General features: G+C 35.4%; 1 protein-coding gene across 3 annotated transcripts in view; it reads right to left on the bottom strand.

The window, feature by feature from the left end:
* Positions 1–27,814, bottom strand: part of CAMKMT (calmodulin-lysine N-methyltransferase) — a 216,710-nt gene that overhangs the window by 39,660 nt on the left and 149,236 nt on the right. For all 3 annotated transcript variants that reach the window (XR_013949333.1, XM_080587258.1, XM_080587259.1), the window contains exons 4-6: positions 5,618–5,678; positions 2,657–2,711; positions 1,543–1,606 (exon numbers count right to left, since the gene is read on the bottom strand). Coding sequence is in view for 2 of the 3 variants with exons in the window: in XM_080587258.1 (XP_080443384.1) it covers positions 1,543–1,606; positions 2,657–2,711; positions 5,618–5,678 (180 nt within the window). In the remaining variant the exon portion in view is untranslated. The remainder of the gene's footprint in view (positions 1–1,542; positions 1,607–2,656; positions 2,712–5,617; positions 5,679–27,814) is intronic.

The raw sequence follows: 27,814 nt of genomic DNA, 5'->3' as shown, positions 1-27,814 counted from the left end.
AGACTTGATGATTACTGAGCTTACCTGAAGCTTTCTGTGGGTAAAATAACCTTTTGTTAAATAACTATGCTTTCATAAAACATCTGTTTGTTTTGTTAAGCTAGTTTTGAAACACTTTTCTTCTCCTACATTTTTTGTCTTCATAACGACATATAAGAAAGACAGGGAGAGGAGATGCTGTATAAAATGCACAGAATAATCAGTACTTCCTCCTCGGCCCATGAGCATAATCAGCTATATTTTAGCAAAATAGGAATCCTTGGAACACAGCTAAGAACTTGTATTTTCACGAAAAAGGAAACTTTGATTAGGTTTCCTTCAAGATTTAAAAGATATGATTGGCTATTTTTTTCCATGAACTTGTGAAAGTGTAAGCAATTATAGTTGTCTGTGTTACCTCTGAGTGTTTGGAGGTAGTAGCAAACATAATAATGCACCATTTCACTGTTATGTCTCCTGACTTAACAGTCATAAGCAATTGCCATTTTCCTAATCCACAACATTGTTTAACATATTTTTTTCATTATGTTAGCCTTCAAGTACATAAAAAAACTCAAATCTAAACAATTTTGATGATGGTGGGGCCAAAACCTGAAAAAATAGGCTGGCTTAACATGCAAATGGAAATATTACCGAGAACAAAAGCAAATAGATATCTTCCATTTTTTTCCTCTCAATTTCTAAGGGCTATTAATACTCTCTCTATATATCTGTTCTTGTTCTGTGCTGATATTTACTGTGGCCACAAATTATGCTCACTCCTTCTCTCACTTAGCCAAAGTACAGTTCAATTTTCTGAACTATGTGTTCATACTAGGAGGGCATAATAGCAATTTATTCTAATAAAATAATGTAAGAAATATAGTAAAATACTTTTTACAAGGGACAGAGGAGTTTTGTAATCTTCCTTTCATTGAAAGAAATAATGATAAATTGATAATTGTTTAAGCACACTAAATGGATAATTGGTAGGCAGTTATAACTTTGTAGCAATAATGAAACTACGCATTTCAAAATACACTATGACAATATACAAATACTATGCATTTTTAAGAGGTGAATATCTGAAAGAAAAAAAGAAAGAAAGAAAGAAAGAAAGAAAGAAAGAAAGAAAGAAAGAAAGAAAGAAAGAAAGAAAGAAAGAAAGAAAGAAAGAAAGAAAGAAAGAAACCACACCCACAAACCTAGTTTCTTTTGCAAAATGACTATGGGAAGGGGAGCTAATGATTGGATTCACTGCTATACCTCCTGTAACGTGCAGCTTACACACAAGGAATCTTTCAGCACTCAACCATAAGGCAAATATTTACTACTGTACTTGCTCTATACCGACATGTATATTTTTAATTAAAGAAGAAAATGTGAAATTTATTATGGGGGAAGCTGCAGCTCTGTTCAAGATATTTTGCATCTATTTTTTAATTACTTATGTGGGGACTTTTTCTTAATATACCCCATGCCGTCTGTCTTTATATCGATTGTTACTCAGCTAGTAAAAAGGAACGAACACAACAAACCAGTTTTCTATCTGAATAAGGATACTTTTGATGGCCTTTTCATTTCCATCAGTTAACAGAACTTCTTTGACATCTGCAGAAATAGCAACCTGAAAAAAAGAGCACAGCAAACAATGAGCAAATATGCTTGTCTGTGTGGAAGTGAAGACAGGAGTGACAAGCCTTCAGTATCATGCTTCCTCACCTATTTCTCTGTAACAATCTTCAATCTTTTTTCATTTTATGTCTGCATTATTTTAATCATTCAATCAAATCAGTCAATACTTTTATCATTCCATTTGCGGGAGCCTCTATCTTGCTATCATTCTGTTCCGTAATTGCATTGTGACAGCGGATGATGGTATTCTGAGAGGCTTTCATTTGCGGGCTTCTGTTTATCTAGTAGAGCCATCATACAAGGCTGTCACTCTGCCTTTCAGCTTGCTTCTGTCTGACTGCCTGATGCCCTTCATATAACTTTGCATTGCAGGCAGATGGCTTTGTAAGGGTAATTTTTTTGTGAGCTTTGACATGCTCGCACATTGGGCTGTAACCTCGACACATTGTATAAGAGCGACAGGTTTGTCAAATGCCAATCAGTGTAACAATATGCTTTTATTTGTAGAGACATAAAAACTTGTCTAATGCACTGCACTGCTACATAATATCTCCTGAATACATGACTCAGAACCCAGAGAATGGTGAACGACTCTCCTGAATGGCCAATCTAATTCAAAAGAATCTAATTACCGAGAGCTCTGGATCATGTTTGTTGGTGTAATAATGCAGGCAAAACATTAGCAGCTATATCATGGTGCTCCAACTGTGATTCGCCAGGCTATTCCTGTATCTTAGCAAATGGGACTATAATCTGAAAAAAAAAATGCTTCAGCTATGGCAATGAAAGACAGACCATACGTGGCCTGGAATGTCACAACAAGAGATATTGACTACACGGAGGTAAAATGTTTCTGCTCATCGAGGCAACCATAAAATCAATATGATACGAAAGCAAGTCAATCTAGAAGGTCTCTCAAGACTCTGCAGCTTGACTGCAGCTGAGGCTGTTGACAGTTCTCTGACCCAGCAGTTGGAGGCACTGGAACATTTTTCCTTTTGTTTCTTCCTCTGAATGGGGTTGGAATTGAGAAAAGACCTACCATGAGCCCAGCCAAGCATGTCATGCCACCCCCTAGCTCACACACAGCAAGGTCCCTGAAAGAGAGAAAGGAAATGGTAGAACCCATACAAATTAGATGAAAATGGTCAGAGAGACATATATGTTACAAGAACAAATTGCCATCTGCAGTAAGAACGGAGCTACCAGGAAGTTGTAGAGACATGACTAGGCTACCTCATGTCGTTTTGCGTTTTAAAAATAATTATGAAATAGAAAAGTCACAAAGCAGGCAAATCAGTGGGGGTTCCCTCATTAGTGTTCAGTGCAACATTACCACCGCTGAGCTGAAAAATCTGAGAAGGTTCCCTTTTTTCCCTTGTCAATGGCTCTGTCTTTTAGAACTAAACTAGCTAGAGTAGCGAAAGATAATTGTTAGGAAAGGATAACAATGTTAATCCACATTCATTCTTGCAAAAACAGTTAGGGAAGTAAATGGAGAAATTAATATTATTTATATATCACTCTATATAGTTATGCCTGAAAGCCTTTTGGTATTAAAAAAAAGAGAAATTCTAAAACACACCATATACCAGAAAACAATTACCCACGAAGAAATCCGATCCTTCAATTAGCACTTAAAACTGCAAGTGACCTACAAACAATACTGTTATGAGCAATGATGGGAACTGCAAACAGTTAAGCCACAGAAAACTAAATGAAGTTAGTGTCAAGAGTCTAAGCTGAGCCCAAGCGTAGGGTTGAATACCTGGTCTAAAAGGTTGCTTTTAGCTCAGACCGCAGAGCGCGGTTATTAAGACGTGCAAGTGAAATATAATTTGGTGCAGAGAGCGTGCCGGATGGGGGCTTGCAGGGGGAGCCATAAAGAATGTTCTCCACAGCCACCGCCTGCCCCGGGAGGGGAGGAGGGAGGGATGCTGACCGAGCGCCGAAACCACGTGAAGCAGCATTTAGGGCAAGGCAGAGCCTCAGTTCAGGAGCACAGCGGCTTTAGAGCTAAATCTATGGCAACTGGTACAGCTGCCAGAAGCATTTCCATTGAAGTATTTTTGACAGGCAGAAAGTGGAATTTCAGCTAAGCAGATTTTTTGGTGCACCTTTTCTTCTGACCTAAAACACCGATGTTTTTAAACCTACTTTTGTGCGAAAGTATTATTTCACCACTTACCCTACACTGGGCATCTCAGATGCCATCTCAGTGTGCATATACAGATGTTGATATTTTGTTCACTGAGGCCACTGGGCTAGGCTGTATGACAATATACTAATGCTCACTGTCTGGATAGTATACATTTATTTTCCTAAGACTCTGCAAATTTCCTTTACAAAAAGTCTATTTGTCCTGTTTAATGGAAATGGGGAGAAGGTAGTCTGGAGGAACAAGCTTTATCTAAACCCAATGAGAATTAAAAATAGATTGTGGGAAATCTGCAGCTTGTGGTTTATATAGAATGATTCTAAGTTTCTCCTCACATAAATTTTGATTTTTCCTAACCATACTTTATGCATTTTTTATTTACATACATAAAGTTATGTTACAGGATTTAGGAGGCACTTGTCATATTTATCAAGATAAACGCAGAAAGTATCCAGTGTGGGATTTTTGGTGCATTTTGAACGAAATCTATATGTATGTAATATATGTATGACTGTATGTATATATATATATACACACACACGCATATTTACGTATATAAATAACTTATTCTAATGCAAAGTTCCTATGTTGCCAATATTTAGTGACATTTACCAATGAGAATTAAAATAAGAAACTTTGCTCTGGGTGTGCTGTTGAGAGGGCAGAATCCTGAGGACTCAGGAGGTGAATCTGCCCATTTCCTCCATGGAAGTTTGACTGATCACTGTCTCTGAGTAACCAGGTTTGGATACCCAAACACACTTTAGTGACCACCACCAGGAGTTTTGCTGCGAGGAGCCTCTGAAGGCAAGTAGAGTGCATAAGCAGCTATGTGTGCCGGGATGCTAAAGTGCTACAGGGATATTTAATATAGCAGCAAAGAGGTGCCTTAGCTGCCTCTTCTAATGGGGTGTGCTTCATTCATGTGGCTGCTGGAGCAGAAATAAGGCTGTATAGACCAGGGCATGCTTTAGTGCTAAGCCTTTGGATTCAGATAGGAGTCAGCAAGCTGCAGGAATTGTCTCAGGTTTGGTGTGAGGGGCACCAGTTTACAGACTGAAGCTCCTTGGTCTTCCTTATTCTCCCAACACCATATGTACACAGAGAGAGAGATTTTTTATACTCCAGGGTGGTTTACTTGGTATTAGCCCTGTAGCCTTGCTCAGAACACAATTTATACCTGCAAATGCAGTGTTGCTACAGCTTTTCTTATGACCCATTCATCCACCTGGACAATGAAACTTCAAGGATTTCCAAGCACAAGGCTCTGTATACTCAAGGGGGAGGAGACAGGATGCAGGGATAGATTTTATCTTTCAGCATTCCTATTGGATGCTTGATACCTGTCTTCTATGAGTTTGGAAAATATGTGGGGAAAAAAAACAAAAACACAACAAACACATACAAGTGCAGTATGTCTCAATATGCTTCATAAAGCTTAAATATAGGTGCAAATTCCTCCATCACTGTATGCAGGGATTATTATGTACTCTATTAGGCAATACTTTTCTTCCTTTTGCAACAGATGTTAGTTTAAAGAATGTCTTTTATTTTTCCTGACCTTCACAATCAGTACTGATCGATTGGAGCTTCACTTTTGTTTCCCAAAAATCAAAGTGAAATAAAACGCCTTGAGTGGAAATCAAAAGTCTTTGACATATAGCAGAAAGCTTGCTGTGCAATATTAGTACCCAAAGGCAGCTCAGAATTCTTTGTTAAGAGCAACATGCTTTCACCTTGAACATTTTAAATTTAATCTGAAGGTTTAAATCATAGCAATCTTTACCATGCAGATACAATAAAACTAATAGATTGGAAAATATCTTTTTATGTTCAACTCTGTACCTGAATATTTCATTGTGCTTTAGGCAGTAGTAAGCCAGTACTTCTTCAGCTGGCCAGAGACCTATAAGAAAAAAAATATTCACATTCTTAGAACAGATTTTTTTTTTTTTTTGGTCTAAAATATTTTTGAATATGCATTATCATTTGCAGACCTCAGCCAACTGTTTCATTTTTAAAACTTGCCACAATACCATGGAATAAAGAAACAAATATGACTTTTAATGGCAGATTTCTGATTCTAAGCTTTGGAGCTGAATATTTCATAGATTTCATCCTGGTACACCCATGCACATAAGCATGCACATAAGCATATATATACTATTGTCAAGACTTTAAGCGTTACACATAATTTAATTCTAAAAAACCTCTGACATAGAGCATCCACATGAACATCAATCTGTCTTCTTCAGGCCAGATTCAAGGTCCACCTTGCCTTGCAGCCTGTCTCTAACAGTGGAAAAGAGCCCCCTCCTTTTTCACTTGTTGACTTCTGAAGTCATTTCATTTCTTCCCTGTTCCTTTTTATTTAGCTCCTTTTCTCAGGAGGCCTCTTAGCTTTTGTTAGGTCAGCTATCACTCTGACCCTAAGGAGCACTGATCAGCGGCACATGCTAAGGATGAGAACATGATGAAGGCAATAACACAGCATAATTTCTAGTCATCTCTCCTCTCCTCCTCAGCAGCTTCTCAAGCTACAACTCATAAATTCTTTTTTAACGTCACCAAAGTATTTTCTGTTTGTTCTTTGGACTTAAGCAAACTTTTATAGATACAACGTCCTGTGGCAGAAATCACCACAGTTTTACTGTGCTGTATAAAGAAGCATCTCCTCTCTCTTGTTTTATACTTGCCTCTCTGTCATTTCCATTTGAGACTCCAGTTCTCATATGGGAACAGACAGAGCAATCATGCTTTTTTCACCTATTCCATATTATCCATGACTTTAAGAACTTCCATCATAAAACTTATGCTTGTCATTGCCAACCTTGGCAAATATTTTGAGGCATCCTTGCAAATTTACATCTTCAATAACATTTACTCATGAAACTCACTGCCACATCAGACCAGTTTCCCACCCAACTTGAAAAACCTAACTGAAGCACTGCAGCCCATGGAGAGGGCAGTGCAGTCCTGCAGGGCTCAAACGCTCTCCTGCAGGCATCTGTCCCCATCGCTGGAGGAGCCTGGGGAAAAGACACTCGTATTCAGGCACTTGAGATAGGTTCCCAAAGTTAAGGGAGGATGAATCAAAGGCATATGCAGCAAAATTACAGTTGTATGTGTGTTCCATCTGTTGTTGCTTAGCAATGAAAAAACATGTGTACGTGTCTACCCACAGGTCAAAACTAGGGTTAGCTTCCCCCCATCATACATAGCATTATAAGCAATATGACAGAAGCCTGACTTAATATTATAAACTGTAGACACTTCAGTGGTTTCAGTAAACTTAAAAACAGACATTTGGGAGCATCCTTTAGATGTTTCTGGACAGGTAAATTGAATTCCATGCAGTTTAGTATCTTTAGACCATTTTTTATAATTGTTTCTTCTCCAGAGACTTTAAAAATGTCGTATCATATTTAATAGAAGCAGAATTTGGGGAGAAAAACTGTCTTCTTTTTAAATCACTTACAGCCTGATTGTAACCCTTAAATATGTAATTCTTCCTGTCCATCTAGTAAGTACTCTGAACAACCCTTACTCACAGTGATGAATGATGAAAATTTATGAATATGTTGTCTACATACAGGTGAAGCAAAAGCCTAGAAAGGATTTGGCCAAAACTTTGCATATAACTTTTGTATGACAAAGATCTTAAAGGTAAAAACAAAAACAAATGAACAAACAAAACAATAATAATAATAAAAAACAACAGATTGATGATTCTTACATATGACAAAACCACTAAAGCACTACTGTTATTTGTCCCGTTCACTCCCATTTAGGTTGATGAGGTTTTTGCAAATGTGCTATTTTGTTCAGATTGCTAAGGGTTAAAATAAAATATTCACACACGATTACCCATTCTTCAGTGAAACATACACTAAGAATTGTACAGGATTTTCCATCTCCCTTTTGAGTATTTCAAGGCTTTTGAGCACTGAAATATGTTAAAATGACAGATTTTGCAATAAGTATAATAACTGTTTAAATATTTTTGTGTATGATATAAAGAATGTTTCAGTTTGCAGTGACTGGTGTATACTCAAGCAATAAAAGTGTTGTGTTTTTTTTTTAATATTTACTAAAGACATGGTTAATTTAATACCATTTATAATACTTCACATCTCACATTACACACACACACACATTTAAAAAAAATCACTAAAAAATGAAACTTTTATAGCAAACTTCTAGCCTGAGTAGATTTTAAAAACACTTGCCAATTGCAGCAAAATCCTTCAACATCTGAGTTTTCAGTACCCACAGCCAAATGTCTCTCACTTTTCTATGGTTATTATTGAAAGGACACTTTGAATGGTACCGCTAAATCTTTTATGAGGGGTCACTGTTCTTACCCCTGCTACCATTAAAATGTTGATACCAGCTGAAACTGCAGGTATATCGGATAGCTCTGTGCTGAGAGATGGGTAGAGCACCTTTGGAAAGACAAGGCTTTTCTTTAGGCAGATGCTGGTGACGTACATGACTCTTCTCCCCTCTCCATAGGAAAGAAGGTATCACCTCTGCTATGATACGAGTGGCTGGCAGCTAAAGAAGCAGGAGTCAGAAGGTCTTTCACAAGCACAGATCTCAAGTGGGGAAGCACACAGAGCTTACAGCTAAGCCAAGATGCCAGCAGCAAGAATACCTGTGTTAATTTTAGTAAAAGGAAAAGCTTCTCTTGCTTGAACAGGTAGGTAAGCCTCTTTGCCTTCAAAACAGGGATAAGCTTAAAGATGCATGTGGAGGAGTTTGCATGCTGTCCTCTTCCCCTGCACTCTGACCTACATTTTACCAACACAATGACCTACATTTTGAAGTATAAGATAGTTCTGCTTCTGTTGAAAAATGCTCAGCTCTCATGCAGAAATGCAGCAATTTCTATGAGTTAACAACTACTGCGAAGTTTTAAAAGCATAATTTATTTTCTGCAAACATATACAGATATGTATATATGTATTAAGTTTCCTGTGAAAATGTAATATAATAAATATGATCTTAATAATAACATACTACAATTCTTTGATATTCAAAATAAAATTGTTCATATTTTGAACTGTGAATTTGATTATAAATACACAACATCAGATGGGTACCTATTTGCATGTGCAATTACTTACACACAATGGTCAATTATTTACACATGTATAGGCAAAAGAATATCAAAAGGCCTCCAAATGACATTTGTATCTAAAAGGCTATAAATATACCAAAAGACCTAGACAGCAGGGCTACAAATCTCACTCTAAAAGGAAACAGAGCAAACCAAGAGTTTCAGTTTGCAAAAATAAATACTTCACAAAATTTGCTGGAGGTTTTAAAAGTCTTTACCATCTTGTTATCTACAATGTGAAAACAGAGAAGAGTTGCCACAAAGCATTGGAATATTTATTGAAACAAAAAATCTAAGTTGTGCTGGAATTTAAAGGACAGCCTCAAGAAGGACTGTGATGTGGCATGTCTGAAGATATAGGAGAGAGTGCTCACAGAACAATGCCTTCTAGCATTTCATGTCTCAGCAGGTATCCTTTTACCATTAGGATGGAGTAGGAGGTCCAGTGCTCCATGAAGTGTATTACTATTCCATTTATAAATGTGCCATAAAACCGATGATGTCTACTTCCAGACAGCTTCATGATACTTACTATGGTGGTAATGTTAGAAAAACATCATCCCTAAATAAATTAGTGCGATGAAATATTATATATGCAGACACAAAATGCAGGCATTTCTATAGGACTTAATACCATATCATAACATCTCACCACAATAATGGAGTCTACCTCACAAAAACTTGATGACATCATGACTTTCCAACCCCTGCACATTAGGAACCACCCCACGAGACAGAGGCAGAATAAGCTACTTAAGCACACCAAATGAAATTATTGGAAGGCCAAGGATAAAAGTCATTCAAAGAAGGCCTTGGTCATTCAAAATCCTTGAGGTATGATTTAAGCAAAAAAAAAACAAGCAAACAAAACAAACAAACAAAAAAAACCCCACATCCAACCTTTTCCTACAGAGGAAAAACACTAAAATAAAAATGGCACAATAATGCTAAGAACACATAAATCGGGTTCATCTGCTTTAGCATGGCACAACAGTTCTTTAAAGCAACCTTTGACTCACGTGGACTATATCACGTGTAGACTGCTTCTACGGATATTTTGTTGTAATCATCAGGTGGAGCATCACTGTTTAACAGTTACAAAAATTCTGTTTTTTTTTCTGTGCTATTCAGTTTACTACTACTTTATAGATGGTGAATTATGTGTGACATAACAGAAAATTTTATACTGAAAATAAATGATCAAATATTAAACAACAACAAAATTACTGTTTCTCCTCCGTGGCTTTTAATGCAAATTTTAAAGAATGACACCATATATTTGAATAACAAATACTGAGATCTGATGTAACGTTGTTAAAGAATGGCATGTTATTAAAAATTTTCAGCACTGATAGAGTGCTGAGAATTTTGAGACATTGTCTTTTTAATGAAGACATTTGATTTTGGAGCCGTTAGGTCTCTGCACTGCTTCACAGGTACAAAGAAGTCACAGTAGCTGCTGATTACTTTAATTGGCATAGCACGAGATTAGTGCAACTCTGCCCTACTGTCTGCCACTGCTATACACAGCAAACAAAGGCACGACTGGAGGTGACAGGTGAACTATCCCTTGAAGCTCTGAGTAGAAGGTATAAAGCTGTCCTACAAATGCTTCACTTATGCTAGGAGATTAACAAGTTTCTTCCCAATCCAGGCCAAATGGCAAGTTTTCTTAGTCACTTTTTCCTAGCACTTCACATGGCCACATGTACAGATGTCTGATCTCAAAACACTTTTTTATCAAAGTTTATCTTCTATTTGCACTATCAAGCTATGTAACATCTTCCTATTCACTTGAAATTTCAAGTAAATCTCAACCCTTAAGTGCAAAAGCAGTTTACATTTGAAAAGTCAACCTTTTTCCCCAGTTGAATATACTCAAAAAAATCTTTCTTTCTCAATTGTCCTGATTGTGGACTACATGAAATCATCTTATTTGCTCTAATGTTCATCAAATCAGGAGAAAAAATAAAATCAAAAGCATTATGGGCAAAGAGATTAATAACATCTCAACAGAAGTAGCACCAATCTTACTGAACAATGAAGAATTGTCTTCTGACCTTAAGGAGAGTATTAATTATCCTTCATGACCAAGATACATTGTTTGTGGAAAGCAGAAACTCGCACTGTATCACAGATACGACCTTGATTTTACAGAACGAAAACTTATTTTCTACTGATTATGTCTCATATTTATATCACAAGAGAACGTAAGCCTGATGATTTCACTCTGGTTAGTTTTTGTGTGCATCACCACCACCAAGCACAGCAAGAAGTATGGTACACCTGCTGGAGGTCTTGGATAAGTGAGAGAGCAGGTGAATCATGGTTCAACAGCACAGTAATTTCAAGAAAATTTCAAAACAAGGCTCCAACAAATATTATGAGCCCTTCTATTAATGGAGCATTAAAATTCACTTCCAAGTGGAAGAAAAAGTATGAAGTTCTGGATAGTACAATTCAAGTGAAAAAGTGGGTGCACATCATATGTCCGCCAAATCTCCCTCGTTAGTAACATAAAGCATGATTGTCCTAATTTGGGTAATTGCTTGAGTAAAGACTACTTGTAATTAATTGTACTGCTGTAGTTAGTTATGATGCATGGATAGCTCTCATAAATACATCTAGCTCTCAACTTTCATCAAACTCCATGCCTCAAATCCCTTATCAATGTAATTTTATCATCAGAAACATTGCTTAGTATAGACAGAAAGTAAAGGATTTATTTTCATTCACTTAGCATGTAAAACCTGACACAGATGAAAGGATAATCATCAGTCCAGGTTACCTAAGATCCCACCTAAGGTTTTTTGAGTCTAAAAAACACAAACATACATAACAAGGCACTATTACCATAAGTATTCAACTGCCAAAAAAAGTATAGAAGAGTGAAAACTTTCCATAGAAAATGGCTTTCATACTAATATAATGACAAGAATCTGGTCACTTTAGTAAAAAAAAAAATATGAAGAAATGAAGTGAATTAATAAGTGAGGACAAAATAAAAACACCAACACTTAAACTTGTCATTGTGTCTGCAGTACAGTGAAACCCCATTTTCAAACTTCTATCCTCATGTTTAAGTTTACACCAATCTACAGCACAGGCAGATAAAAGAAGGGTCATCTTCATCAAATTGCTTGCATATGGTGTGCACATAATTATAAAACAATTATCCAATAGAGGTCAAAACTCAGTTTGGGAGCAGATTTTCAAAAGGAGAACAGTCACAGAGCACTGTTTCCTTCTGGATGCTTGGCCACTTCAAGTGTCAGTGTAAGAGCTAACCTGTTTTGAAAGTCCAATTGTCTAATCTGAAACTCTGAATGCATTCTGAAATGTATCCAGAATGTATTCGCAAGTGAGAAACGTCATCTATAAATATGTACAGTGCAAAGAAAAGGAAAGTATTTAATAGCCTTAGCAGTGGTACCTAACACCTAAGCCTTACTGCACCTGACTCTAGCATATGGCAAACCACCTTTCAAGTCCAGTAAAGAGGAACAATTTGTGTCAGGGAGAATGCCTAGCTTACTTTTCAACAGCAGGATTGCTGTAAGTGAGTTTCAATAGGTACAAGAACACTAGAAGAAAATAGAAGATAAAAAGAGAAACACATCTCACCATTCTTCTCTATGCATGTATATTTTATAGAAACTCTTGTCTCTCTTTCAATCTAAAACAGAATTTATGATATTCAGATCATTGGAAAATATGTATAAGCACCGGCTGAGATCTTCAGCCTAGGCGAAATGGCCTCAGTGCTCTATCTCTCACTTTCATTCTCATTATTATTCATGACTAGGAGGGAAACATGATGGTTTGCAATCTGCAAATTTCTTTTAGAGCACAAACTTAAGAGGCTCGGTGGAACTGATGTGGAAATACAGTAAGAAGTCAAAGCTGTAAATGTACACATATCTCTTCCAAAAGAAAAATCATCAAACTGTACAAATCTACTTGTATGATTGTCTTTGGCATCCTTTTTTTTTCAAATGAATGAATTTGATTGTGTTGTGTGTGTGTGTGTTTTACCTAGTTTTCAAATAGTTATTAAAAATTAAACAACATTGGAACAAACCTTTTGTGATTATAGCCTTCATTCTCCTGCAAAAAAAGGGATCTATAAATTTATGTACCATTGTAGATGTAAATTACAAAATTTTATATTCAACTATATTAAAACATCTATTCCAAAAATGATTACCAGTTGTGAAAAGCAGACAGGCTTATCACTTGCTGTCAGTTGTTCATGTCTAGTTAAGCAATAATGTGCTAAAACTGCTCTTTTGTTTTGTGTAAGAATTTTGGCAATAGAAGAAATGAACACTCGTTTAATAAAAACTCAGGCTGCTTTTTGCTTTGATGGAGGAAGCAGCTGCCTGTTTTCATTTGCTGCAGAGCAGCAAAACCCATCAATATAATAAGCAGCTTAGATGCATCCATCCACAGCATCTGTAAGGATATAGGGCTATTCGCTCAAAACCAATCCTTGGTTTAATTTTAACAAAGATGTGTCTGACATATTTGAAAATGCATTATAATAGGGTTTTGAAATACTAGCATTTTCTCTTTTCTTTTTAAATACTTTTCACAGATTTTGAAAGACAAATATACATATTGGAATGATAAAAATGATAAAACAAATATTGCTATAGCAAACAAAAGAACTAGCCTAAAAATGCAAAGACGGAACACTAAGAGATGACTTCAGGTTCCTGGACTCTCCTCTCCCTTGAAAATATAGAAAACCAGTATTTTAATATTTTCAGTGAAGAGTTTGTTCACAATAACCAAGAGCAGAGAAAGATACTAGAAACAAGTATCACAGAAAAAACCTGCATAAATACAACTGTATTTCCTGAGCTACACTTTTCCTTCCATCATGTTTTGTTAAAAGTAGATATATTAATATTAATGCTTATTTCTAAAGATAGTTATCAAACTGTTTTCTATTCTTGCCTGAAAGAAATATGATTTTAACTAAATTTCAGTGGTGTGAGTTTGTCCCAAGTGAAAACTCCTAATTGCAATAAAGAAAATTTTAATTAGAAATAGTTATAGGATTTTCATATGCAATTATGAAAACAGGAAGAGAAAGATAAAGAACATCTGAGATCTAAACCATAAAACTCTATTTTCACACTAAAAATGTGATATGGCACATTTATATTATTAAAAAATCTTAAGACATTATTATTTTAGTGCTGTTCTGCTTTCTAAGACCTTTCTAAGCTGAGCTTTTAGATGATTTGCACATTAACTGAGAAGTCAGATAATTCTTAATCCTCCTCTTTTTCAGATCCAATAATGGATAAGGGAGCATCTTAGCATGATCAACTAGCAATGCCTACCCTGAGTGGTAGTACACCTGAATTTAGGATTAGTCACTGGGTTTTCATAATATCTGATTTGAATGAGCACTCATTTTGGGAAGTGTAGAAAAAGAATATTCAATGATATTTGAACTGTACCATTTAAATATGTAGAAACCATTTTTGAGTACATGCATATTTATTTGCTTCAAAACAAAAAGCTATATAGAAAAGAAGATTTTAAAGAATTGTGCCCAGATAAATAATAATTGGATATTTCAATTAAATAACTGTTTTTATTATCAGTATTCACAATATCTTATCAATATAATCTACATTATCTCAACCGTAATCTTGTACCCCTATCTAGTCAATTAACTGCAATATACAAATTTCACTTTTGTCTATAGATGAAGTGAGCAAATTTTTTTTCCCTTTTTTTTCTTTTTTTTTTTTAATTTTTAATGTTATATCATGGTTATAGAGAGCAACAACCTGTAGATTAACCCTGGTTACTAATACTGCTTACCTTTCTCAAGTATTTGATACCGAACATGGAAGTTTGTGTAACTGACCTATGTATTCTTCTGGAATGCTCAATATAAATAATTTAAAGTGGAATTGGGGGGGGGGGGGGGGGAGGGGAGTGGTGCCTGAATGTTGGATTTCTTGTATTTGTGAGGGTTTTTCATTTTAATTTTTATTTTCATCAAATTAAATAAACAAAAATGATACCTTTGTGATCCTAGTAGCTTCTGATTTATTATGTCTCTCCTTTATTTAACTGTGCCATCCTACATAGTTTACTAAACCACTAGCAAAGCATCTGCTCTGTGCTGCCAGGAGTTACTAATTGTGTGCAAGCAGAGATAATAACTGTGTGCAGGGTTCAGTGTGAAGGCTTTAGACCATTTCTAACAAAACAATATATCTCAGTACTTGGAACTTCATATACTGGCAACTATATATATACACGTCACATATTCTTAAAAGAAATCACTAAATCACAAGCGTCAATGAGCCTTGATTTTTTTCTCTGGGGATATCTTCAAGTGGCCCTAAGTGGCCCTAATTTTCCAAAGCCTACACTATTGATAACCATCCTATGTTAGGTGTCTGTAAACCTTGTTAACATCTCGTACATGGGATTTGGTTGGTAAAGAGCTCTTTGCTTGAGATCACTGTACAAGGATGAACCACTTTCTAACATCTCACCTATCTATAGACCCACATGCATCTATGTTCCATATGAATTCATACTTAAGAGCTGAAGCAAATGTTAACATTTATAATAAGGCAAAATATATGAAGTTTTTCTGAAAGGCCAAATAAACACAAATATCCTTACAGATCCTTCCAGGTCAGGTTCAACATAGATATACAGGGCATCATAAGAGAACTTACATTGCTCTCGCTTATGGCTGGTTTTTGCCTGAATACGTTTCAATAGCCAACACTGTTGATTCGACACTTTTCATTATTTATTTTTCATTTATGTATTAAACTATGACCTAACTGACCACTTTCTTATTTCACAAGGTATGCAGTAGGGCAGTACAGGTGCTCCAAGAATTTAGCTGAAAAACATTGTAGAGCTGTATAAACACCTATTCCTTTATACTCTGAGATAAAAGCACTCTTAGGTCAAGAATAATGTGCTTTAGCTATGACATATAGCCTAGGGACTTATGACATTTTTGGTGTTGAAGGAATGTATTTCAGAACGTCCAGTGAATTGAGTCACAAAGCAAAGGAAGAAAGCCGAAGAAAACCTCTACACCCAACTAATTAAATGCATGAAGGCAGTAAAAAGCCTATGAGCTAACCTCATAACAACATGTTTAGGTTTATTATTGTTAAGTCTTGAAAGGAAGTTGACCAAATTCTTAATTAAAGTGAGCACATGTTCATTGAGTTTTCAATTGCTCAGTCATACACCTGCACAGAAATTGGCCCCCATCTTTTGACACTGCAATTTGAGCGTAGGACTTTTCCTTTGTGTGCCCAACTCTATGGTGACCACAGATCCTTGGCAACTCTAAGATTCTCCCTAGGTAGAAGCAAGCTTTAACAATATCTAATTTAGGCCACTTTATTGTTTGAGACAGATACTGATTTTTGCTAACTACAAAGCCAATAGAGCAAGTCATCAATGTCTACAGCATTTCTTGCTCAGATAGACCTTTAAACACTATGTTAAATATACGTGTCAAACTCTCATAGAACAGGTAGCCAACTCTATATCTAGACTGTTTTTGCTTAATGAGATTTGAGCTCAGACATTCAAGATAGACAGGCAGGTGTATAATCTTCTGAAATTCCAACTTTTTCCTTAAGTAGTAAATATGTTGTGACACTATTTTCATATATTTCTCCATCAACAAATTAATAACACTATAATAATGAGGAAAAACACTTAAAAAAAAAAAAAGTAGTTGTAAGTCACCATTACAGTAATTAGCAGTTAACAACAATTTTTAGCACATTCCTGTCCTTTTTTTTCTTTTGGGGAGCTTGAGTCACAATGTAAGAGTAATTTCCTGTTACTTCTGGGCAAGAGAGGCGGGTGGAAGAAGAGATCATGAAATATATGCAATTTTCACATATAACACACTGTTGAAAATGTAATTCTCTGTGTGTTCTGTTCTGAAAATATGTTCTATATTCCTGGATTGTCTTTGCTATCAGGAGCAGGATTGAAATCTCCACTTTAGTATTTATCTGAGGCTGTGATAGCTCAGTTGTCTACCTCCAAATGCCAAGATAGGGGGAATCTCATCAACCAGAGACCAGCTGCATGATGGGCAGTTAATAGATATATCAAACCTTAGGATATATGCTAAGCTGAGGAGATGATTGGTCGGTTGATATACTGATTGATTAGCATAGGGAGAATGGGTTTCTTCTTGACAACCTAAGATTATGCTTCAGCTAAGCTCAAATTGCTTACACCTCTTCTATTGGGTTTAAAATTACAGTCCTGTCATCTAAAATCTCTCTTCAATGAAATTTTTACCATATATAAAAATTAAAGGGAAAAAGAAAGTAGGTGCAATGGATAAGAGTAAATGGAGTAGATATATTTCATACTACTGCTGTTGGTACCACTAGAAAAAGTTGATAAGTAAATCCACTTGAAATATGTTACATATGCTGTAAAGTACTTGAGAGCACTTTACAACAATTTGGGGGGGGGGGGGGGAAGAGAGTTCAAAATACTAAAATGAATCAGTGCTGATATTATTGCTTTAAAAAAAACACCTACAGAAGTTATTAAGCAAAGTAATTATACAGTTTTGATACTACTAATATATTTTTGTCCTCTTTATAGGCATTTCCTAGGTTTATCAGAAATTTATTTAAATTATATTATAGATATCAGAGATATAACAAGCAATTGTGAAATAATCCATCATCTCACTGAGAAGGGCTTACATTCTGAACACGAGAGAAGAAACATAAATACTTTTAAAATTTTCCTTGAGAAGTCCAGAATTTTTGTCCATGAAAGCAGATGTCATTAAGTTTTATTTACAATGTATTTTAGACTGCATCATCAGCAGAGCATTGTGATTTAAAGAAAACACAATATTCTAAAAAACTACTATACTCTGTAATTATATGTTGCCAAAACAAATGCATTTCTTAAACATAACATCCATTTAATTCCCAACATCACATGTTCTTCATAATACCAGGCTTTGTCAGTTAAGTAATATACAAGAGCTATTAAATAAAACATTTTAAAATGAAAAAAAAACTTTTTATTATCTTTAATTTGATACTTTGAAACACTTCTCTGCTTGGGAAAACATGAATTTAGTGGTCGTGTAACAAAAGGAAAGTGGTTCATTGAGAATGTTGAAATCTGCATTAATAAATAAGACTGGTTTTCTCAGATTCTTTTTCTTCTCTTTCGTATCTGCTATGAACGGTAGGGGATCAGCTGCAACTCAAATCCCCAGCTGAACAACCCAAATACAACTGAGTGAGCAGACTTAAAACAAGGCCATTTATTGGTGCCTGTTATGCAAACAAAGCATCCAAGTCTTAGAAACAGATGTCAACTGAAGCATATGCTTACTGTAAACTGGAATTTGATTCTCTTTATAAAAATAGACTTAAATGGGCCTTCAGAGACCAGGCTGCCTCTTGTTGTATTCCAGTGCCTAACTTGATTCAGCCTTAAGCTTTTTAAAAGATGAATAGACTGATATCCAAGGGCAAAAAATAAAAAAGTAAAAAAAAAAAATAAATGGGAAATAAATGATAACATGTTGGAACAGTTCCCAGAAGCAATTTTACAGATTTTCTCTAAAAACACAAGACAGGAAGTTCAAAGCGCAGTGCAGGTCACCTATGGCATGTCGAGTTATCATTTTTATACCACTTAGGGTGAAAAAAGGACTTTATGTTCTAGTGGCAAGTTTAGTACTCTGCTTTTTCTTCTTCCTTTTTTTTTCTTCTTCTTCTTTTTTTTAACCTCTTCTCACATCTTGATGCCTTTTAAATGTCACTTATTTTACATGAGGCGGTTGGTGGAGACATGAGTCAACAGCAATCAGAACCATTATCCCCTGCAGCGAGCCCTGGTCCTAATGCATTATGACACCTTAGCTGGTCAGCCACCGATTTACCTTTCTGCTTCTTAGGGAATTAAGTGGCATCATGTGAAAATGGTTGTGATATGAACAGCATGGGCATAACTGGTATTAAATTTACCTCTCAGCCTAAGTGAATTTTCCTCACATGTGACTAATCAAAATGAAAGCTGTGGACATAGGCAGATCTGGCCAGCACTTCTCCACCCCTGGGATTGGGGCTATTTTGTTTTATCTCTTTGTACAAGCTGGCAGAAGTTTAAAGTGAAGGGGATAATCCAGTGCTGGTGTCTTTATGAAATAACATCCTTACATGAAGAGGCTTTTAACTGTCTGTCGCTGTCCTCTCAAAAAAAAAAAAAAAAAAAAAAGAGCGTGACAATCTCATTTTGCTGAGCACCCTCCCATGAAAGGAGAAAATAATAGCCATAACAGCTATGGCTAGTACTGACCTTACATGATCCATTATCCACTAAACACTTTAAAAGTCAGTTTTACATACACTGCGGGGGAAATTAGAGAACTATCACAATCATTTTCACTTTACTGAATTTGTCTTCTGTTTGAAGTCAGTTACTTGATATCCTTGTCCCTAACTCTCTGTATCATTCTGCAAAAAGAAAGAGGAAGTCTTGCTTTAAAAATCGATTTTGTGCAAAAAGGGGAAGCATACCATACTTTTCCTATTCTGATTAATAAAGATACTGACAGCAGTGAAACTCAATTTAGCATGAACTTTCTTCAGAGTAAATGTGAAATAATACAAAAATCATTATATAATTTAGAAGTGTTCAACATCAGTACAAAAATATTTTTATCAATCATTTCAGCTGAGATAAGTAGGTGGCAAAGAAAGTGCAGGCAGAGCAATTATCATCCTGTGCAGTCAGGAAGATATTTATTCACAGACTAGACTAACTTGCATTTTACTACAAACCAACTGTGAACGTTACTGATAATAACAGCAGTGCTAGATTTTTCCAGTGTACCGTAGTCCCTTTCTAACAATTCATTGTACAGGACAAAAATGCCTGAAGCATGAAGCTCTCTCCTACTTGCAAGACCGCTCAACCTTCTGCAACCATGAGAATCAATTTCTAACATGAATTTACTGTTTGTTACAAGTTAAAGCCAGTAGTCACTTGAAGCTCGAATCAGAAATATTTCTTCTAATTTTAGTCAACTAAGTACTGATTATAAACTATGACTCAGTGGCTCACATTTCAAGATTAACTCAGTCTACCTGAACATCAGTTTTGTGGCCAAGAAAAGCTGTGTAAGTTCTCCTTTCAAAGCACGGAATTGGGTATGCACTGAATGAAGGTGGTTTTTGGTTGGTTGGTTGGTTTTTTGTTGTTGGTTTTTGTTTTTTGTTTTCTTGTGATGGTTTTATTCTACTTCACACACCAGCATGCTCACTAACTCCAGATATTGCAAGAAGATTGTCAACAATCTGCTACTGTATATAATGCATGTTTGACAGGAGAAAAATAATTAAAAATAACAAAATAATAATAAGAAACATATCAAGACTAAATTATAGCATTTATGATATCGAAGCATGCTTTTCTTATGGAAAGAGACACATGGAAATATACAGATTTACATCTAAGTATCTATCTCACACATAAAGCTCTTAAAAATAAACAAGTACCATAAATATTATTTGTACTCATTTTTAAAATGATTGAAATTAAAGATGAGGAAGAGAGTTCAGATTTTTGATTGTTACAAACACACGGAAAATTATTAATCATGCATGGAGCTTGGTTGGGTAGCCTTCATTTTATCAACGAGGCCACATAATTAAGGTCAAGTTAATGTACAGATTGAAATTTAGGGAGCACGTCAATTAAGATAAACAGGAATATTACCTCTTACCAAAAGGATTAGCCTCAAGTGGAAAGGTTGGTTCAGAAAATTACAATCCAGTTGGTAAGGAAGACTGATCTACAGTAAAGTTAAATCTGAAGTGCATAGGGTGGCATATTTTCACCGGAAGAGTTATAGGGAAAACGAATAGGATCATCTTTCTTTTTCCTTAATAAATAAATAAATACAATTTTCACAGAAAAGAATGCTTTTAATAGGAATGATTTTTTTCTTTCTTTCTTAGTCTGAGACTTAACTGGACCTTGAAATCTTAACACTCACAGAGAAGCAGAAGGTACCCTGTTTTTCATGACATTATACATTAGAGTCACTGTAAAAATATCTGGACCAAATAGATATTTGTAGATATCCACTAAAGGTTTTCATGTTTAATTCCCTAAGTAATAAGGATTATTATTCTTGAGTTTGACAAGAAACTTGACAATGACAAAACACAACCAAAGTGATATTATTCTTCATTACCTCGAGGGTTCTGTCATTTTCCATTTAGTCATGCCTACTTTAGCTTCTCAAAAACAATTAAGAACTAAAATAAAAAAAAAAACACAAACAAACAAAAACCTACCAACAACATAATTATATTCCTTTTTGCTTATACTGCTTTTGTGACAATAAAACAAAGAAACTAAGAAAATTTTGAATAGAATATAGAAGCCTGATCATCCGAGTCTTGAAGACTTATGGTGACACTCCTCTGATACCCTCCGTCAGAAATTCTGTACCTAACTGCATGCTACTTCTCTGCTTTCCAAACATGGAATAACACAGTAAACAAAACAAAGGTGGCAGATTTGATAGAGTCAAGCCTCCACTGACTTGAGTAAAAAGGTTAACAATGAAAATGTGGCACTGGGATAATGGTTTTTCAAATGCTTATCTTGAATGCTTTCCATTTATTACCTAGTAGAAGCACATCTGGGAAGCTGGGTTTTTAAATACCTATAAAACCACCAATGTGTGCGTGTATTTGTTCCTTGCAGGAAGCAATGGTTTACAGAATTATTATTATTAGCTTCTTTTTCAACAACCATATACCTCCAAAGTAATTTCCAAAGAACCCAAGGGAATTTGTCCCGCTAGACCTCCTTGGGGGCAATCATTGCTTTGACAGCTCTGCCAGCATAGAAATCCCTATGCCATGCCTGACGTGACCAATGCAATCACTGCTCACATTCTGTCCTCTCCAACTTCTCTTTCCACAAGAGTGGTTCGAAAAGTGTTACACCGCCCTGACTGCTGCAGCACCAGGCATGTTCACTTTATCTCACAGTCATGGCACATGAGTGAACCTAGCATGTCTATTTACAGATTTGCCTTCTGACTTCAGTTTTGACTGACTACAGAATGGATTTACACCACTCTTTTTTTATTATTTATTTATTTATTTATTTATTTTATTACATTCTGGGGTTTATATTCTAGGGATCCATGCCGGCTTGGATAATATTATTTAATAAGAATTCCAAAGGTTCATTTTATTTCTTTGTTTCTTTCTTTTTAAAACTAATCCTGTGACATAAACTATTCTTTCAAGTGAATTGACATGCACACTATAGGAATTTTAAACTATCATATCCCACAGCGGGTCAATACATTATGATAGCCTCTAAATAATATTGAGATAGTTATATTCATAATGAACAAAAATGCAAATATTTAACCTCAACAAAGTTTCAATATCACATATTTAATTCAGCTGTAAACTGTTGAAACAAACTGTTTCAATAAAAAGCTAGTACTGGTCATAAATTTGGGAACATATGTGCCAGAGAGCACATTAACATTGCTGCAGTAATGCTTATTAGGGCAAAAAAAAATATATCTTTCTTCTGGGAAAGAAAAATCAAATATGAAAACATATGAAAGAAAAAAAAAAAAAACAAAAAACATATCTGTACATCTATTGCTAAAATGTCCCAACAGGAAAATAAGAAAATATACTCACACGCGGCTTAAGGGCACCATTCTAATTATCCCCTGAGTATTGTTGTACACCTTAGTTTTGTTAGGCATATAAAGAGGAGAAATATTACAGCACCCAAGCAGATGGTCTTTGGAACTAGATTATACACTTTATACACTTCAGAAATAAGACAGAAGCAATGCATTCAACCCTTCTGTTTGGACAGAAGAGCCGTCCTAGCCTGCCTGACCTATTATCTAGTAAACTGAAGCATACCGCCAAGTGCTATCATGCTGTTCCTTTAAAAAGCAAACAACCTCACTTTTTATGATAGGCACTGGATCATTTTAGGAGAATTGTAGGTAATGTCTGCTGCATTAGACAGATGGTCATATCATGAAACCATATACAAGTCACCATGACTAAAACTCATGTTCACTATCTTGTTAATCCGTATAAACTGTAAAACAAAGTAAACCTATGCTGAATGCTTTCCTTAGTATCTAACCATTCATATATAAATATATACACATGCATAAAATACTCACTTAAAACTTAAAATATTGAACTTTATTGCATGTTTATTTGATGTTGTTTTCCATAACCTAACATTAATTTTGTATGTATAACTTTGCAGTTTGAAAATTCTGATTCTAATCTCACTGTTATTTAAGCTTTGTATAACTCCACTGACTTCCATGAGGCCGATGATCAAGTAGAGAACAGAAAAAATTAGATCCAAGAATACAATGTATCTTGTCTAAAGATACATTATTTAAAGAAGCTAAATACCTCTGCGACCTCCAATAGAGAGTTGACTAGGGCTCTACCAAGGCCATGTTTTATTGTAGATTTTCCAAAATACCTGGATCCTCTTGAGTGTATGTTTCAGAACAGCTAACATTATAATTGCAAAATATCATGACTGTCTTTGCAACATCATGTTTGCATAAGGAAACAAGGGAGATACAATCAGTCTCCTTGAGAGTGGTCAATAAAAGCATATAATTCCACGAAACTGTATCAAAAAATCTGTATGGTAAACATTTCCCGACCAAGGCTTCTGATAGGAAGATTAAAAAAAAAAAAAAAAAAGTGTTTCCATAACTTGCTTATTTCTGATAAACATTAGAAATAATATTTATTTTTAGATGATAATCACTTGGTAATAAATCTATACTTTCTTAGACAAGCAATAAATTGGTAATTTTTATTGTAAAGCAGTAAAAAAAAATTGTTTCTAGCAACCAGGCCTCTTCAAGATGAGTTGTCTCTATGTATATATTTTCATGGAGAGCTGCTCAAGGTTAGAGACTGTTTCTATCTCCCACAACTACTGACAGCATACACGAGTCCCACCTAACCTCCTGCTCAGTTGAAGAAGATGTAAGGTAGCACTTTTACTATCCACTAGGCTGCTCTCAGCCACAAAACTGCAACCAAACTCAGCAGAACAGGAATGATTTCAAAATGTATCTGGAGAGTTGCTGGTAAGCATCTACTGTCTCTTCCTCGAAAGGCAGCCTAGGTGCGCTTTCCCTGTCAAGCCAGCCCCAGGCAGTACTGCAAACACAGTGACAGATGCCAGCAGACAGATCTGAAAACCCTCCATATGAGCAATTCGAGGTCTGCTGCACTAAACACAGCACAGCTCCTGGATACTTTCCCGGGTGGTTTAACATTTGGAGAAGGTACGTAATGGTGCACCATGTCCCCCAAAATGCACGTGTCCACAGTATAGATGTTCTTAAGCAAAGTCAGAGGTACAGACTGCTCTGTACAGACTGTGCTCTGCACAGCACATGCTGATTACCAGACATTGGCTTTGCCTTTTGACCCCTTACCTACAAACACAAAGCAGTAGATCCCTTGCAGGAAATAAGGGTATAGCCCAGTGAAGTCCCCTTGTGGGCCTAAATGATTCAACATTTTTATGACCAAAAATAACCTTTCAGTTGAGGGAAAGGGTTTAGAGCAGAAAGGAAAGGGTATAGATGAGGGTGCTTGTGGGTCGTGCCTTGAATGGTCAATCATAACAGTGGTCCTGGCTGGGATTACATGCAGATTTTCTGCATGTAATGCATGGGATTACATGCAGATTTCCTGCACGTAATGAGAAACGAAGAAGATAATGATATAAAGAAGGAGAATATATTGTGATTCTTGATCATATCCTCAAACCTGATAGATTAGGTATGCTAGTGGGTTTGAACCCATGCAAGTGCTAGTATTTCTCTCTGGATACCTTACCAACAAACTTTTGCTGAAGTCTGTGGAACCTGTGTATCAGAGTGTAGAGCCAGTCCTACAGTCTGTTCCTCCTTGCCAAGGAGAAAATTTCCCACAGTGTTTTGCACAGCTGTCAAGTCTTTCAGAGAACTGAGTTGGAAAGAGTTCCTCTTTCAAATGGAAAATTATCAGCCACAAGAAAATCTTTGGTTGGTCAGTTCTTAAGCAGTTTACATGAGATACATGCCTTGTAACTTTTGGCTCATCCATGAACTGGGAAGTTGTATCTGCTGTACAGAGGAAGCCAACTTTCTACAAGCTGAGCCTTTGGAAGTCCACCAACTTCTCTAAGTTCAATTTTGCAATCATTGCTAACAGAGAGCTCAAGACAAATTAAATGATAAATTGTATTTGAATATCTAGTTCTCAAAGTTATCATGTGCAAGCATAAAAATAGGAGTCCTGGAAGTATATATATTTTTAAATTGTAAGGAAGATGGTGGTTCTGTGTGAAATATAATTTGGATTCTTGCAAAGAAACATTAGCATGGAAACAAACAATTAAAATGGCTGACTCATGAATGATCTGGCTTGCTAACTGTGTATGAATATAGTTACTAAGAAAAAACGTTTTGTTAAGATCATCTCAAAAGCCATCTAAAATTATCATTTCAAGCCATCTAAAATTATCATTTCCCCACTTCAGGGACCACAGAAATATCATTTTAAAGAGAAACAATAGTACTACATTTAAGGTTTATATTAACTTTAAACAGATTTGCCTAAGAATTTACAAAGACTCAATTGTTATTAAGACAACATAGATGCATTGCTTGCAAATCATACTTTACTTCATGGTGACTGATGGTGATTGTCTGATCTACAGAATTTTATAGGAGAAACTCTGAGCCTTATTCTTAAGTGATTGCAGTACTGATGTCCATTAATTAAGATAAACTGAACCTAACTGTTGACACAAATTGTAGAAAGAATTCGACGTGTATAAGCATTCTTGGGATCTTTATGATCCTTTACATCGTGAAATGAATGATCTCACTGGTACTCAAATAATATTTCTGAAGGTTCTGGCTCACCTATCATACCCAGTTTGAAACTATACTGCAAATAACTTCAGAGTGCCATAAACCAGATTCTAAAACATACACAAGCTTCTAAAAATGTGAAAGAGTAAAACTGAATTTCTACTTAGTTGTTACACACATAATTTCTTTATGATTATTACCATGAAAACGAAATATTGGTGCAAGTAGTGATAGGAAACCACTTGTTTCTCTATGAATTTTGTAATCAAATTGATGTTTACTTTCATAGGAAAGTCTTGCTCTAAACTTGGGTCCATACACAAATCTGAATTTTTCCAAAATTCAAAAATCGTCAAACCCAGAATGTTTATTTTATCACACTAACATAACCAAGTATCACTACTCACGCTGAACACAATAGCTTCTAACATTTTTATTTTCTATTCTTCACACATATACATGGTGGTGCACAATATTAAGCAGGCTTTTAACTTCTTGATGCATCCATTTTGCCACACTTTTACAGGCTCTGTCCATATAGACAGTAGTAACAAATTACACTGCAGTTTTGATAAAATGCACACAAAACTTGGTTACTTGATATAAAATAGAATTTGCAAATGTGACTCAATTTATAGTAATCAGTCAAAAGAGTCAAATTTATAGGATTTTTCATACCATATTTCCTTAGTATTACTAGCATTATATATCCCTGGGATTACTAACGTGTGGACTTTGCAAAATATGAATTCTACAAGTTGGTATAGCAATAATACTCTGGAAAGATCATACTATGCAGAATTTACATAATACAATTTAATGCGTGTCTTAGGGGAAATTCTTACAGTGTAAGAGTATCTGCTTATAAGTCATATGGGTGAAGAAGCGTAAAACAAACCTGAGAGGTTCTGGCATCCAAGAGGTGCTCTTGACAATGTACATTAATTAAGGATTATGGATTTCTGCAGTTTGTATTAACAGCATTTAAAAAATGTACTTCATGTAGTGACATTCTCAAAATTCAGCATCCTGAGTGTGATTTTTTGCAGAATAGTCCCCTCTTGAGGAGAATATTCTCTATCTAAAAATTCTGGGTAACATCATCTGGAAATACTTTCACAGCTCTTATTATCACTTGGAAATCCATTTAATGCAATGGAGTGCTATTATTGGGAAGCAACAAAATAACATCTTGACACAAAAAACCTTGTTGCTGCAAGAGTCCTAAATGAGAAGTTCATTTCAGAGTCCTCAAGAAAGCATTAAAAAAGTTATTTTGTAATTAAAAATAAAAAGTCATGATATTGTGGAATCTTAAATATCATTGATATAATAAGCAATATACCATTAAGGACAAAAATATGAATTACTGACAGAACAATGGACACTGTATATTGGACATAACTTTCTCCAAACTAGTGGAATATACACTGTTGACGAGTTTTGCTAATATGTCATTAAAATGTCACTGACCTGGCCATGGATCTTGACTATGTACTTTCACTTTTTCCTATTACTTATGTCTATGGGAGAGTACCAAAAGTAGCCAAAAAATAAATAAATTTAGGGACGTATTATGACAATACAATATACTCTAAACTATATTAGTTGGTTTAAATTTGTTCTGTTTCTGAGTCATGTATTTCCTAAATAGGAAGGCAGAATTATTAACATCATTTCAATGAAAAATTAGTATGAGTCAGAATTTCATACTGTGTGCGCACACATACCTGTATATGAACGGAAATACATTTTTCCTTTACTACTGCCTATATCAGAGTTCCTCATACTAATGTGAAGATAAAATTAAAGCCACATTATTATACTAAAGCAACCTGTTCTGAATCTTGGCTGACTGTGCAAACTATCTGAGTCACTCCATGGCAAGAACTTGAGAAATCATTTTGCTTTACTCCATTCATCTAGGCTGAACGCA

Source organism: Anser brachyrhynchus (assembly GCF_964034855.1).
Source record: "Anser brachyrhynchus genome assembly, chromosome: 3".
NCBI classification, from domain to species: Eukaryota; Metazoa; Chordata; class Aves; order Anseriformes; family Anatidae; genus Anser; species Anser brachyrhynchus.
Note: the sequence above shows the minus strand (reverse complement) of the source record. Positions and strands in the feature narration are given on the sequence as shown.